At 40.7% G+C, this 13,222-nt stretch overlaps 1 protein-coding gene across 1 annotated transcript in view; it reads right to left on the reverse strand.

Annotated features, from left to right (window-relative positions):
* COL6A6 (collagen type VI alpha 6 chain) overlaps positions 1-13,222 on the reverse strand; it is a 162,100-nt gene that overhangs the window by 72,930 nt on the left and 75,948 nt on the right. Inside the window, exons 14-20 of the mRNA XM_060180900.1 lie at positions 12,483-12,536; positions 10,306-10,377; positions 10,196-10,222; positions 9,782-9,826; positions 9,639-9,692; positions 8,244-8,306; positions 4,438-4,503 (exon numbers count right to left, since the gene is read on the reverse strand). Coding sequence (XP_060036883.1) covers positions 4,438-4,503; positions 8,244-8,306; positions 9,639-9,692; positions 9,782-9,826; positions 10,196-10,222; positions 10,306-10,377; positions 12,483-12,536 — 381 coding nt within the window. The remainder of the gene's footprint in view (positions 1-4,437; positions 4,504-8,243; positions 8,307-9,638; positions 9,693-9,781; positions 9,827-10,195; positions 10,223-10,305; positions 10,378-12,482; positions 12,537-13,222) is intronic.

Below are 13,222 nucleotides of genomic sequence, written 5' to 3' on the forward strand. Positions count from 1 at the left end.
TTATGAAACTACAATGACAGTTGGATTTAACATTTAATAACAGTGGCAGGTAACATTTACTGAAGACGTCTGATACGGCAGTAGAGTCCAAGTCACTGAATTCCTAGTATTAGCTTCAAAAACATGTAGGCAATTTGTGCTATTTTATAATGACAAAATGGAGGTCTACTGAAAGTGCCTCAGACTAGTCCAAGGGCAGGGCCTAGAAGTGATTCCTAAAGCAAAGTACTTATATTAAACTTCTCTCCTAGATAAAGTCACCCAGAAGACTTCTTTATTAAGAATCAGAGATGTCGGGGAGTCCTGAGACTCCCAAACAGACTTGATAACCCTCTCTTCATTGTTACTGGTCATTTCTATCAAGAACAACAAAATAGACCCCTTTGTGAGCCCCCATAGGACCTTGTCCTCAACCTGGATCAACAATGGTAGAGAATGTTCCATCCTCTAAAGGGAGGCTGGACAACACACTCTATGCTACACCTGAGGAAGATGGGTTGATACTGGGGCAACATGCAATGTTCCGACTCATGACCACAGAATGTGAGCTCAGATCTAGAGAGATGTAGAGGTCACACAGGCTCCTAAGCTAATTATGGGCCCCAGATCACATCAAATCGATGGTGTTTGCAGTCAACAATATTTATACACTTTTCCCAAATTTGGGAGCTACTCTCTTCCCTGATGCAGCTTTCTGGTCATTTTCCCACCCATGATATCATCTCCCAGACAATAATTAGGATTCAGCTGCATATCAGATTTCAGGCTCAGGCAAACAAACAAACTAACACACTAATATAACTACAGGCCCTTTGAAATATAACTAAAATATGCCTACTAGCTATCTACAAAATGGAGGACCCCCCAACACTTCATCTGCACTGTTCTAGCCTTTAGGTCCATGATTGTTCAACAATTTGTTTGGCTTTGTATATTAACTCTCTTTTCAGCCACCAGGTTCCAGATGATAGCAGGATGCCGACCAGACTTCCCTGGACAGACAACCCCACCAGTGTGCTTTAGAGCTCCACTTCCCCAGAGCCCTTCCCCACTAGGCAAAGAGAGAGACAGGCTGGGAGTATGGATAGGCCAGTCAATGCCCGTGTTCAGCGGGGAAGCAATTACAGAAGCCAGACCTTCAACCTTCTGCATCCCACAAGGACCTTGGGTCATTCTCCCAGAGGGTTAAAGAGTAGGAAAGCTATCAGTGGAAGGGTTGGCATACGAAGATCTGGTGGTGGGAATTGTGTGAAGCTATATCCCTCTTTTTTTTTTTAATGGTGGATTCTTTTTTTTATATATTTATTCCCTTTTGTTGCCCTTGTTGTTTTATTGTTGTAGTTATTATTGTTGTTGTCGTTGTTGGATAGGACAGAGAGAAATGGAGAGAGGAGGGGAAGACAGAGAGGAGGAGAGAAAGATAGACACCTGCAGACCTGCTTCACTGCCTGTGAAGCGACTCCCCTGCAGGTGGGGAGCCGGGGTTCGAACCGGGATCCTTATGCCGGTCCTTGTGCTTTGCGCCACCTGCGCTTAACCCGCTGCGCTATAGCCCGACTCCCGCTATATCCCTCTTATCCTATGGTATTGTCAGTGTTTCCTTTTTATAAATAAAAAAATTAAAAAAAGAATCAGAGATGCATTTTCCAGATAATTTTTTTTTTTAATTCTAGAAAGATTAGATGATTGTATCCTACAACAATGCAAACCAAGATTGTAAAGGAATTCTTGGGCCACTTAAGGATCAAGATTTAAGTATTGCTCAGATGATAAAAGCATGTACTGAGGTACAGACTCAAACCCATAAAGCACATGTCATGGCTGCAGTTAGTCAGGCCACATATGTGGTGGGTTCAATATAGCCCATGCAAAACAAGGTTTGTTTTAAATGTAATAATGAGGTCCATTTACAAACAAATTGCAAAATGAATCTCAGTTTGATTATAAGGTATCTGGAGATGAAAGATATTCAAAACCTCCCTTAACCAAATGCCCACTCTGTAAAAGTGGCTTTTACTGGGAAATCCACTGTCCATCCAGAACTTATGCAAGAGATAATACTCTGCCAGAAGACCAAATGCAGGGTCTTGGCCCTCTGGCCCACATAGAAATGAGGACTATTGGATGACTCTGAAGGACAGCTACTTACTACAGGCATGAATCTTAGTGGATTTCCTCACTGTGCCACTTATGTCTTTAACCTTCTAGTCTCTCTATGGGGAAGTGATTTATCTGAATATGAGGTATGTATTTACTCAAGTTTATCCTAAAGCCATTGTTGATCATGGTATGCTGCTATACTCCCCTGTGTCTTTTAACCAAAAGTGAAGGAATAGAAACTGTATCCACCAGTGTTTGGTGTCCTCTCCCCATAGATTTTAGTATTGTTCTGCTACTGTGCTCTAGTTAACCTCTCTAGTGTTCAAGCACATTCTAAAATTATTGGAGGACATATACTGACCATATATTCATTCCCAGTCCTTCTTTTACCAAAGTGCTAAGCTCTAGTTAAATGATTGGATTTTTCTCTGGTACAGCATGAGTCATTGTTCCTTTATGCCAAGACTGGCATGACTCCTCCCCCCTTTATGGGTGAGAAAACTCAGTGGTCTTTTTAAGGTTGATTCTGAAAAATGGATGTTTCACACATCCCTCAGTTTGCTAAGTTAAAATTTATTCCTATCTCTGTGGACACTGTTACAGGCCATATATATGCCACCTGTTGCACAGAAAGCAACCCATGTTTGTGAACACTTTCTCTGCCTTTGCTGCTGAGGTATTCCTTAATAGACTTATTTCTTCTAAACATGCATTTCGCATGCCTTACTACCCTACTAGATGAGTAACTGTGGAACGCCGTATGTACCCTTAAAGGGATATTTCTCAGTCATGAACAGAATATAGAGAGCTTTATATATTTTAAAATTTGTACTGCATAATTCTAATCAGATAGCTGCTAAGTGTTACTTTTCTCCACAGAGCTATTCCTTCTCCAGCATATGCCTCGTGATTTGTCTAGTCTTTGCGATTGAAATAAAAAAAAATTACTAACTTAAGGCATAGGGTATGTTCTAGTTTAATCATTCACAGGCCCTGTTTGGACCCATGCTGAGCAGTTAAACCCCTCTCACCCGCGAACTTCTCAGAAGAACATGAGCTGAAGCATGGATTGCAGCAGTCCAACACCCTGGATGTGCCATGATTGCCACCCAGGAGCCACTTGAACTTGGGGATGCCTCTGTAAGTCTCTGTTCTGAGCTTCCTTGAGTGATGGATCGTCTTTGGGTTAGCACAGATACTAGACCACAGGTCTTCAGGCTAACAGGGCCTTATCTGATACCCAGTTATTACACCCAGACTCTGGGGGGTGACGGCAGAGCTTGCAGGGGTCACCCTAGAATCACTGAAGATTTGCTTATTTCTCCTGTGCTCATACAGACTGTACATCTTGCCCATGTCTGTAATCAGAAGTGGGGAATTGTAGTGACCCCAATAGGAGTTTGGGACTATTAGCATATGAATGATGTCAGCCTGAGGTGGGACACACAGAGAAGGGAAGGTATAAAGGGACTTGGAGCAGGCCGCTCTCTTTGGCTGCTGCCTCATCTCAGTGGAGGGTGCTCCAGGTATCCGCCATGGCTGGACACGTGTGACTCTGCTAGCTGGTAAACTTTTAAGACCCCTCTACAGCCATGAGCAATCTATACCTCAGCTGATAATTGTTTATCTTGTGGGACTAAACTTTTAATAACTATACTCAGACTTTTTGGACCTAGCGTACTTTTAAACTCGATGATAGTTGCTTATTTGGTGTATCTAAATGTATGTCCCTGCTTTTGTAATGCCCTAATAAATCTTGTATTATTTAAACCCCTTCCCGGCTCCCCGCTGTGAATCCTTTTATGCGCCACAGCAGCCCCCAAGCCCCTTTTTAAGTAAGTTTCAACAGATGATCAAATTATAATCTTTGAGACCTTAGAGATTAACCTTAAAAGGACTTGCCTTGATGTATGAGATGGATAAGCCTATATATCATGTACTATTAATGATATGTTTTTTTAGAGCATGTGTCCTTTCCATCCACAGGAAACCAATAATTCTTACCAGCATAGTTTTTTTAAATTTAGTTTTCAGTTTTAGCTAGACTCTATATTTTAGGTTAGAACTTAAATTGACTTGTAAACTAAGATCTCAAGGGCATGTATGGTTTAGTGAAGCTAGTTGTACCAAGTTCAGAAGACAAAAAAGAAAACATTTGAGCCCCAGAGGAGTGGAGTAAACAGTCTATTAGCGCCTAACACTGGTTTTCCTCTATCCAATTTTTACTCTGATTCCAAATTCATGATATGCATTTCTTATTCTATTGCTAAGAGTTTGAGCCTAACCATTATCACATCATCATTTTACCACTTTGCTCTGCCGCGGCCACAGAATTACCTGTCGTCCATGTTCTCCTTTCAAGCCCTTGTGTCCTTTTATGTTATTGTCAAATCCAGGAATTCCCTAAAATTAAAAAATAAAGAGGGAAATCGGTAGGTTCTGAATATTTCTCCTTAAAAGTATGACATAAATAATTCATATAGTTATTCCTTCTAAAGACGTTGATAAGCGAAGTCCAACCCATTTGAAATAAGTAAGTTAAAATTATATAAATGGTTTACAAGTAATTTTTCCTCTTCTACTTTGCATTGTCAGAAAAGGAGAGACCTGAGGTGGCTGTGGATGTGTGTGTGCATGTGCGTGCGTGCGCGGTAGGAGGGAGCAAGAACTCATCATAGAAAGCATAGCGAACCGGGGACATGCTGTGCTCTAACAACTCTCATTCTGGCTCCTCCTTTGCTATTGCATTCTTTTTTGCATTTTTTTCCTCTTCTTCTTAGGATTGTGGGTTGCTTTTACTCTCTCTTGCCTTGGGGAGAAGGCAAAGGCTTGTTGCTAATGGGTTCCACAGCAGCAGCGTAAGTACACTGAGCAATTCTGAGGATCGGATCTGTAATCCACTTCTTCTTTCTTCCTGGATGGCTGACTGCCTTTGATTCCCATCTGCTCTGCCTTTTTTTTTTTTTTTTTTTTTGCTCATAGACAATCTTAGAATCTTGAGAATTTTTTCCTGATGCTCACTGAAATGTTCCAGCAGGAAATCGTTGAAAACCGCCACATATGCTGAGATAAAATTCTGAGCAGGCCAACATGTTAACTTTCTGTGTCTGGTAGTTAGGACCACCAACAGAGCAGTGCCACCATGATGCCCAGACAATCAACTGAGCCAGTCAATTTGGTCAATGCTCCAATATGTTGAGCCGGGACAACAATTATCCAGTCCTGCTGAGTGCCAGCAGCTGAGTTCTTGGACGGATAGCAGCCCAGATCACCTTCATCAGTCAATAAACAATTTGAATCGCCCACAGGGATGTGTCACTATTCCAGATAGTAAGCTTTTTAAACAAGTTGTTTCTGAACTTTGTGGCTCAAGACTAAGGGAATGAAAAGATGAGTCTGAGAATTTATTCTAGGGCTGGGCAATGCTGCATCCATTTGTACGTACACATTGCCACACATAAGAACCTGGTTTCAAGCTCCGTCTCCACCTGCAGAGATGAAGCTTCATGAGTGGAGACACAGTGCTGCAGGTGTTTTGTTCTCTTTCTATCTTCTCTTCCTTTCTCAGTTTCTCTGTCCTATCACATCAGATAATTGAAGAGATTCTATTTTATAACTGATATTAATTGAAATTTCTGTGAAAGTTCCCCCTTTATACATATCAAAGCTAAAAATCACATTTCATCCATACAGTCAAATATTTTGTCTATTAAGTTCTGTAAGGAGGACATACCTAAATTATAATGCTAGAATATTTTATTTTGGTGGGAAAAGGAAGTAAAGAGGAAGATAATGTGAAGTCCAAAAATGTATTTCACTGGATATATGATCCTCTTCTAACTTTATATTATGAATTTTATACTGCACATTCTGCAGAATATTTCAATTTGCATGTGGAGTGGTTGTTTGGTCAGTGAGAATATGGTGTTCTCTAGTATTCTTTCTAAAAACTAGAAAAATAGCACCATGTGTCACAAATTTACACTTAAAGATGGATTTCATGTAATAGTAAGTCTGAGAATGATGAGCCTTACTTAACTGTGATGCTTAGACAAATGGTTTAGCCCAGTTACCCTCAAAATTATATGAGATTAAAAATATTTAGGTCAAAATTGGAAATTCCAGACAATTTTGTTTTCAAGTTTGTATTTGCATGACTAGAAAATCTGAATAAGCACAGATTTTCAAGATTCTGTACCATTTGCCTGCATTCTAATGGATAATCTGATCATGTGTGTTCTATTTATTCTATCATGTTCTTGTATATTCTTTCCTAAAATAGTAGCTCACAAAAAAAAAACACATGTAAAAATTAGTTTTGTCTTCACATTGAGATCTATATTTGCAAGTGACTGTGAGTAATTATTATACATTGAAAAGCCATCTAAAGATAATATAGTGAGCACACATCATCATTCAAGTTGGTTGAGTTTTCAGTCATCTCTACATAGTTCATTTCTAGTTAAATACAAATGCCTTTTCTTTTTGTCTTAATATAAAGACTCACTCATGTGTGAATTTAAGAAAACAAGGCAAGGGTTTAGGTTCATGATCTGTCAACAATTTGTTCTGCTCTATATCTTAACTGTTTTTCAGCCACCAGGTTCCAGATGCTATCATAATGCCAACCTGACTTCCCTGGGCAGAGGACCCCACCATGTGTCCTGGAGCCCCACCTCCCCAAACCCCTGCCCTAACAGGGAAAGAAAGAGACAGGACTGGGAGTATGGATCCACCTGCCAACACCCATGTTCAGCAGGGAAGCATTTACAGAAGCCAGACCTTCCACCTTCTGCACCCCATAATGATCCTGGGTCCATACTCCCAGAGGGATAAAGAATAGGAAAACTTTCAAAGGGTGTGGGCATGGGATCGGTAGTTCTGGTGGTGGGAATTGTGTGGAGTTATACCCCTCTTATATATGGCCTTGTCAATATCTCCATTTTATAATTTTTTTTATTTATTTAAAAAAGGAGACATTAACAAAACCATAGGATAAGAGGGGTACAACTCCACACAATTCCCACCACCAAATAAGAAAAAAATTTTTAAAAAGCTATACAAGTTATAAGTACTAGTATCAGGTACCACTGACTTTGAAATGCAAATGAGCCCTTTCCTAATTCTCACTCTCAAGTAACCACTGCTATGGGAAACAGTGGATTTAACCTTACTCAAACTATTTTCCCTATAAAGATGACTAATAAAAATGATTTCTCCACATTTCGGTACATACCAAGTTGCCATAGACATCAAGACCAGGTGTAAAGCACTAAAGCCTAAAGCAGCGCTCTCTCAATGTATCTCTGTCCTATTTAGTACAAATTAGGGGGAATAAGAAGAAGAAAAAAAATGGCATCTGGGAATGGTGGATTCATAGTGCTGGTGTGGAACCTTAGCGATAACAATAAAAAATAATAGGATAAATTTAAAAAAAGGATATTTGAAATACGTATTCTCAAAAAAGTACTCTTGCAAATGCAACAATTTTGCATCGTTCCCACTCATCTGTCTGTATATGAGAGTACCGAAACCTAACCACTAGACCACCAGGGAGGTTCTCATCTGTATGTGAAGAGAAATCTGTACATGGGACTTGCTTTTACAATTTTCATCTGTGCCCATGAGCATTTTAAACTCAGGATTATTACTGTAGTCCTTCAAAGTGAGGTCATCAGGTTAAAGCTCACCTGTGAGGGTGCCTGCCATGCCAGTCAAGCAATCCAAATTCAAGTCCCTAGTATACCATGGCCCTGGGAGAAGATTCTGTGCTATGCTTCCCCTCCCCCAACCCCATCTGAGAAGGTCTTTCTATAGTGTCAAAGCCCTAGTGATGACAAAAGGGGGAGGGTGGAGGAGGGCCAGATGGTAGCACACCCAGTTGAGCACACATGTAACAATGCACATGGAATCTGGTTTAAGCCTCTGATTCCCACCTGCAGGTGGAAAGCTTTCAGTAGTGAAGCAGGGCAGCAGGGGTGTCTCTGTTAGTCTCTTTTCCTCTCAACTTCTCTCTGTTTCCATTCAATAAATAATCTATAGATCAAATATATTTAAAGGCACTGATATCTCCCTTACTGGAAGTTGTACTGAGGACCAAGTCCTGATGTGGGTACATAGTTCACAAAACCCTGGATACTTACTGGGTCTCCTCGAAGGCCTTTTGCTCCTTGGTCACCAGGCATCCCTCTCATTCCTGGACTTCCCTAAAGTGAATACAAATCAGGAGAAGAACAAAGATAAGAATTGTGACTAACACTAATGAGAGACAAATAATTCTTCCCCCTCACCTCTGGTTTTAGTCATTAAATCTATTTCTGCAAAGGGTATTTTTTAACTTGGAAAGAGGAACCAACCAAAGCTTAGCTTCAGGCATCCTTGGAATCATTTAAGTGATTTTAATTATTTGTCAGAATGTTGACTCCATGATCCAGGCACATTTGTCATCTTATTTAGCTTTTTAAAAAGATGTTTATTTATTTATTCTCTTTTGTTGCCCTTGTTGTTTTATTGTTGTAGTTATTATTGTTGTCATCATTGTTGGATAGGACAGTGAAAAATGGAGAGAGGAGGGGAAGACAGAGAGGGGGAGAGAAAGACAGACACCTGCAGACCTGCTTCACTGCTTGTGAAGCGACTCCCCTGCAGGTGGGGAGCCGGGGCTCGAACCGGGATCCTTACGCAGGTCCTTGCGCTTTGTGCCACTTGCGCTTAACCCGCTGCACTACCACCTGACTCCCCTTATTTAGCTTTTGTAACTGTTTTGTGAGCCAGGTATTGTTCTTGGTCTTGGTTTTAGTGAGGCAGCGGAGATCAGAGAGATTATGCAACATCTCTCAGGTGGCTGCATCATGAGCAAGAAAGTGAGCTTCTCACTCAACCATTCATACTCTGAAGTCAAAGTAAGGGCTGGAAGTCTGGCTACAGTTGGCATCAGTCTGGAAGAGAATGAGTAGCATGTACTTTCAATGTGCTTCTCTGTGTGAACTCTTACTAATCAACACCTTTTGGTCATCCTTACTGTGGTGGCTGCTTTTCATTAAGGGGCCCAATTCTTGACTCTTTCCGATGTCTCTATTCTTTGTCATGAACTGTGTGGAGCCTTTCACTATGATGAGTGAGACTACTGAGTCTGGTTCTCACCTGATTTGGCCAGTAGTGAGTGTCATGGTCTGGTATCCAGAGGCCTTGAGAGACTGTGTGCTCCTTTGTGCCTCTGCTGTGACCATGAAAATGTCATCGTCAGCACTGGCTAGACTTGTTCTCTGGTCCCAGAAGGAGGTTGAGGGACACATGGAACAAAGTTCCCAGTCAACCTATAGACACACGAGTCAAGACCTGCTGTGCTCAGCCTAGATCAGATGAACCTCTCAGACTCTTGAGAAATAAATTTTCATTGTGTGAGACTGGGATTTGGTGATTGTCATGAACCAGCTTGTAGGGACTATGAGACTGGCACACCAAGGGCTTGTGCTACCTTATTATCCACACCTTTAATTTTTGGAAGTTTTCATATCGTCCCCTTATTGAATCCCTACCTGAGATCCTTCATCACCTTTTTCTCCTTTTACTCCAGGAGGACCATAATCACCCTGAACAACAGAAGAAAAGAATCTCAAATTCCCACTTTCTTAGTAAGAAATAGTTCACAAAAGGTCATTATGGCACGAGAAGTCTCTACCTGTTCTCCATCTGATCCATCAGCTCCACTTTCCCCAGATTCTCCCTGGTAAGAGAAATGCATTTAGAATAAGCTGCATTGCATTCATGTGGGAAGAAGTCAGACATAAAAAATATATAATATGCTGTTCCCTGTACAGCCTTGTTGCTAGGCTGATCCTAGGTAACACTACAGAGGACTTAGTAAATCAATAAATCAAATATACTGCCTGCAATAAATAATAGAAGTAAACAAAATGAATTGGTTGGTATAGTCTTAACCGTAGCACCAAGGTCAATAGAAACTTCATTAATACCATCTATGGGCCAATAATCTCAAAACCTAAATATTGAGAAAAATTGAGAAACGTGAATCTTGGAAATAAAAAGTGTTTCTAGAAGGCAGATTGGCAGATAAACATCCTTAGTATCATACCTCCTGTCCATTTAGTCCCCGGTATCCCTGGGAAGAGAAACAACAGTGGTTAGTACAGGAAAATGGAAATGACACTGAGAAGATTTCATGAAGTCATAGGTGTCCCTTACCTTAGGACCTTTGACACCACAGTCTCCTTCGGTACCTTGTTCTCCATTTGGTCCAAAGGTTCCTCTTTCTCCCTGAGAAAGAGCACATGCCCAGATGAACTTTTTTTTTTTTTTTTAATTGTTGTATCTGGAATCTGTTTTAAAAACTTGAGAAATGTTTTTGTAGGACAAAACTTTTTGTGACAGCTCATGGTTTACAATCCATAATTGATGCTTATAAAATTCAAACACAGGCATAAAATCAGAGCTACCCTGATGCCAGCTATTTGCTTTGGATCCGCCTTGCATGCTATCCTGGGAAGGGCGATATTCATAGACACAAAAGGCAGCTAAATTCTCTTTGCAACCTTTCAGGAGACATTTCAGGAATAGATAACAGAGATTTTGGGGGGGGGGCATCAGAAAAGGGTGCTCTGAGGATCATCTAAGGAAGAGGTATGATTCTCATATTCAAACCCCCCTCCCATTTTTTTTATTGGCCTTTTGTTTTTACAGTTCTACCCATTTGTGGAATCATGTGACCTAGAAATATGACTGCCATTTTCAACTTCTTTATCCCCAAGTGGTCATCAAATTATGTTCTTTTAATGCCCTTGATATATCCATTTATGCTGTCCAAAATAAAGATAAGGACCTCCATGTCTTACATCTGCTACTGCAATTCTTCTACTGGTAGACCTTGCCTTATCATCATTCATGTTGCTGGAGTATTCCTTCTCTACCCACATCAAAATCCTCTTTACTCTTATCCTATGTTTTTTTCAATGTTTCCTTTTTATAAATAAAAAAAAAATCATCTTTACTTTGGTCCTTTAAAAAAATGTAGTAACACCAGGCTTATCACAGAGGCTCAGTGATCAGCGACAATATGATGAATGGACTGCTCCTGGTGGCCAATTCTTCTTTCTCTTCATTTGTTAAGACACTGAGAAGTTGGGAAAGAAGCGGGAGATAGAAAGGAAGAAGCCCCCCGACACACACACACACACACACACACACACACACACACACACACACCACACATTGGTAGGAACTGGGGGCTTGAATTAGGATCCTTGTGCCAGGTAATATACGTACTCTACTAGGTACGCCACTGCCCAGCCCTGCTATTTCGGTCTTTACGTCACTGGAAGGCGCAATGCAGACTGCCTGCAGGAAACTCAGACCTCCCCCAAAGTTGGGTCATGCCTGCCTTACAATCTCCTCTCAGTCTGTATTAGGTTCTAGTCACGTGGCACCCTTCTGCAAAAGCACAACTCTCCAACTCAGCTACATGCCTTGGGACACATTTCTGTTTCTATTGCAGGAAGATTTTATTCCACACAAACTTCCTGGAGACACCTCTGTGTGTTCTTCAGACATCTGCCCAAGAATTACCCTTGACTCCAGCCTTCCCTCCGCAGACTCTGGGTTCCTTTGAGGCTGTTTCCTGAGGCTGTTCAGTATTCGTTCTGCCACAGCACACTTCACACTATACAACAAGCTCAGTCCTTGTAACAACTGGAGCCACTGCTGTCTTATTCACCTTTTCACAAGCCTGTAGGTTACCTTACCTTAGGAACTACCTTTTTTTTTTTTTCCTTTTCCTTTTCTTATTTCTAGGGCCTAGCACTATGCTTGGCATTCAAGAAGATGTTTAATATATCCAAACAACAACCCTATATTCATTATTTTACTTATGCTAAGTGAATAAATGAATGTATAAATGCATTAATACGTGAGGCCTTTGATAAATAATGTAGCAAGTGATATGTAGTACATATGGTTAAAGGGATGGATGGACATAGGAAGAAAGGAAAGAAATGAAAATGAATGAACAGGCATAAGAGTGAGGTAAACAACATGGTGAGTTGCTTGACTTAAGCAAAATGGACCAGGTAGGCAGGGGGAGATGACAGTGATTGGACTCCCCTGGTGAAGATGCCTTTTGCACTGGCTCAGTGTGCAGAGTGGGTGCACAGCCAAAGAGGAGACAGTGGTTTGGAATCTACTAATGGGCTCCAGAAACAAAGCACCTGGAGATTCAGGAAAGACCTCTGTTTTGTACTCAGGCCTTTAGAATCTGAATTTGCTTACTTTCCTCTAAAATGACATCCAGGCTTTCCTATTATTCAAGTGTTCTTAGGAAGAAATGAATCTCAAAACAACAACAACAATGAAGTACAGACTTGACTTACAGCAACGCCCTCCTCTCCCAGGTAGCCTTCACTGCCTTTCAACCCTGGGGGTCCCTGGAGAGGAAGGAAGGGAAAAGATATGAATTCCCCTCAAAACAAAATCTAGAGGCAAGCAAGCAAATGTACCCAACTTTACAGCATTAATTAATGAAAAATAATGAGTTGGATTAAAAAAAATACTCCTCCCCCATAACCCAGGCTACAATTACACACATAAAAATAATTGGTGTTTCTTGGACTGGAGTTGGGGTATTACACCAAAGTAAAAGATCAAAAAAGGGGAGGGCTGGGGGAGGGCTCAGGACCTGGAAGTCAGAGAAGGACCTAGTAGGGTTTGAAATGTTATGTGGAAAACTGAGAAATGTCACACATGTACAAACTATTGTATTTTATTTTACTGCTGATTGTAAACCATTAATCCCCCAATCGAGAAATTAAAAAAAAAAAAGAAAAGAAATGGTGTTTTGAGACAAGTATCCAGATAAGGGTATGTGCGAATCATACTACTTACTGTCCATGCCACTCTCTGGTGTTAAATATAGTGCTGGGATCTTCTTGTAGACAAACATTCAAATGAACATGGCTCTATTTGCCCCTCAGAGACTAGAATTACCCTTTTCTCATTAAAGAGATTTTTTTCTCTTCCCTCCTTCTAATGCTACACATAGAAAAACAGACCACCTGAATTTCTTTCCATTCTTTTGGAATACTGGGTTGTTTTTTTTTTAATCAATCATTCT

This window comes from Erinaceus europaeus, chromosome 21 (assembly GCF_950295315.1).
Source record: "Erinaceus europaeus chromosome 21, mEriEur2.1, whole genome shotgun sequence".
NCBI classification, from domain to species: domain Eukaryota; kingdom Metazoa; phylum Chordata; class Mammalia; order Eulipotyphla; family Erinaceidae; genus Erinaceus; species Erinaceus europaeus.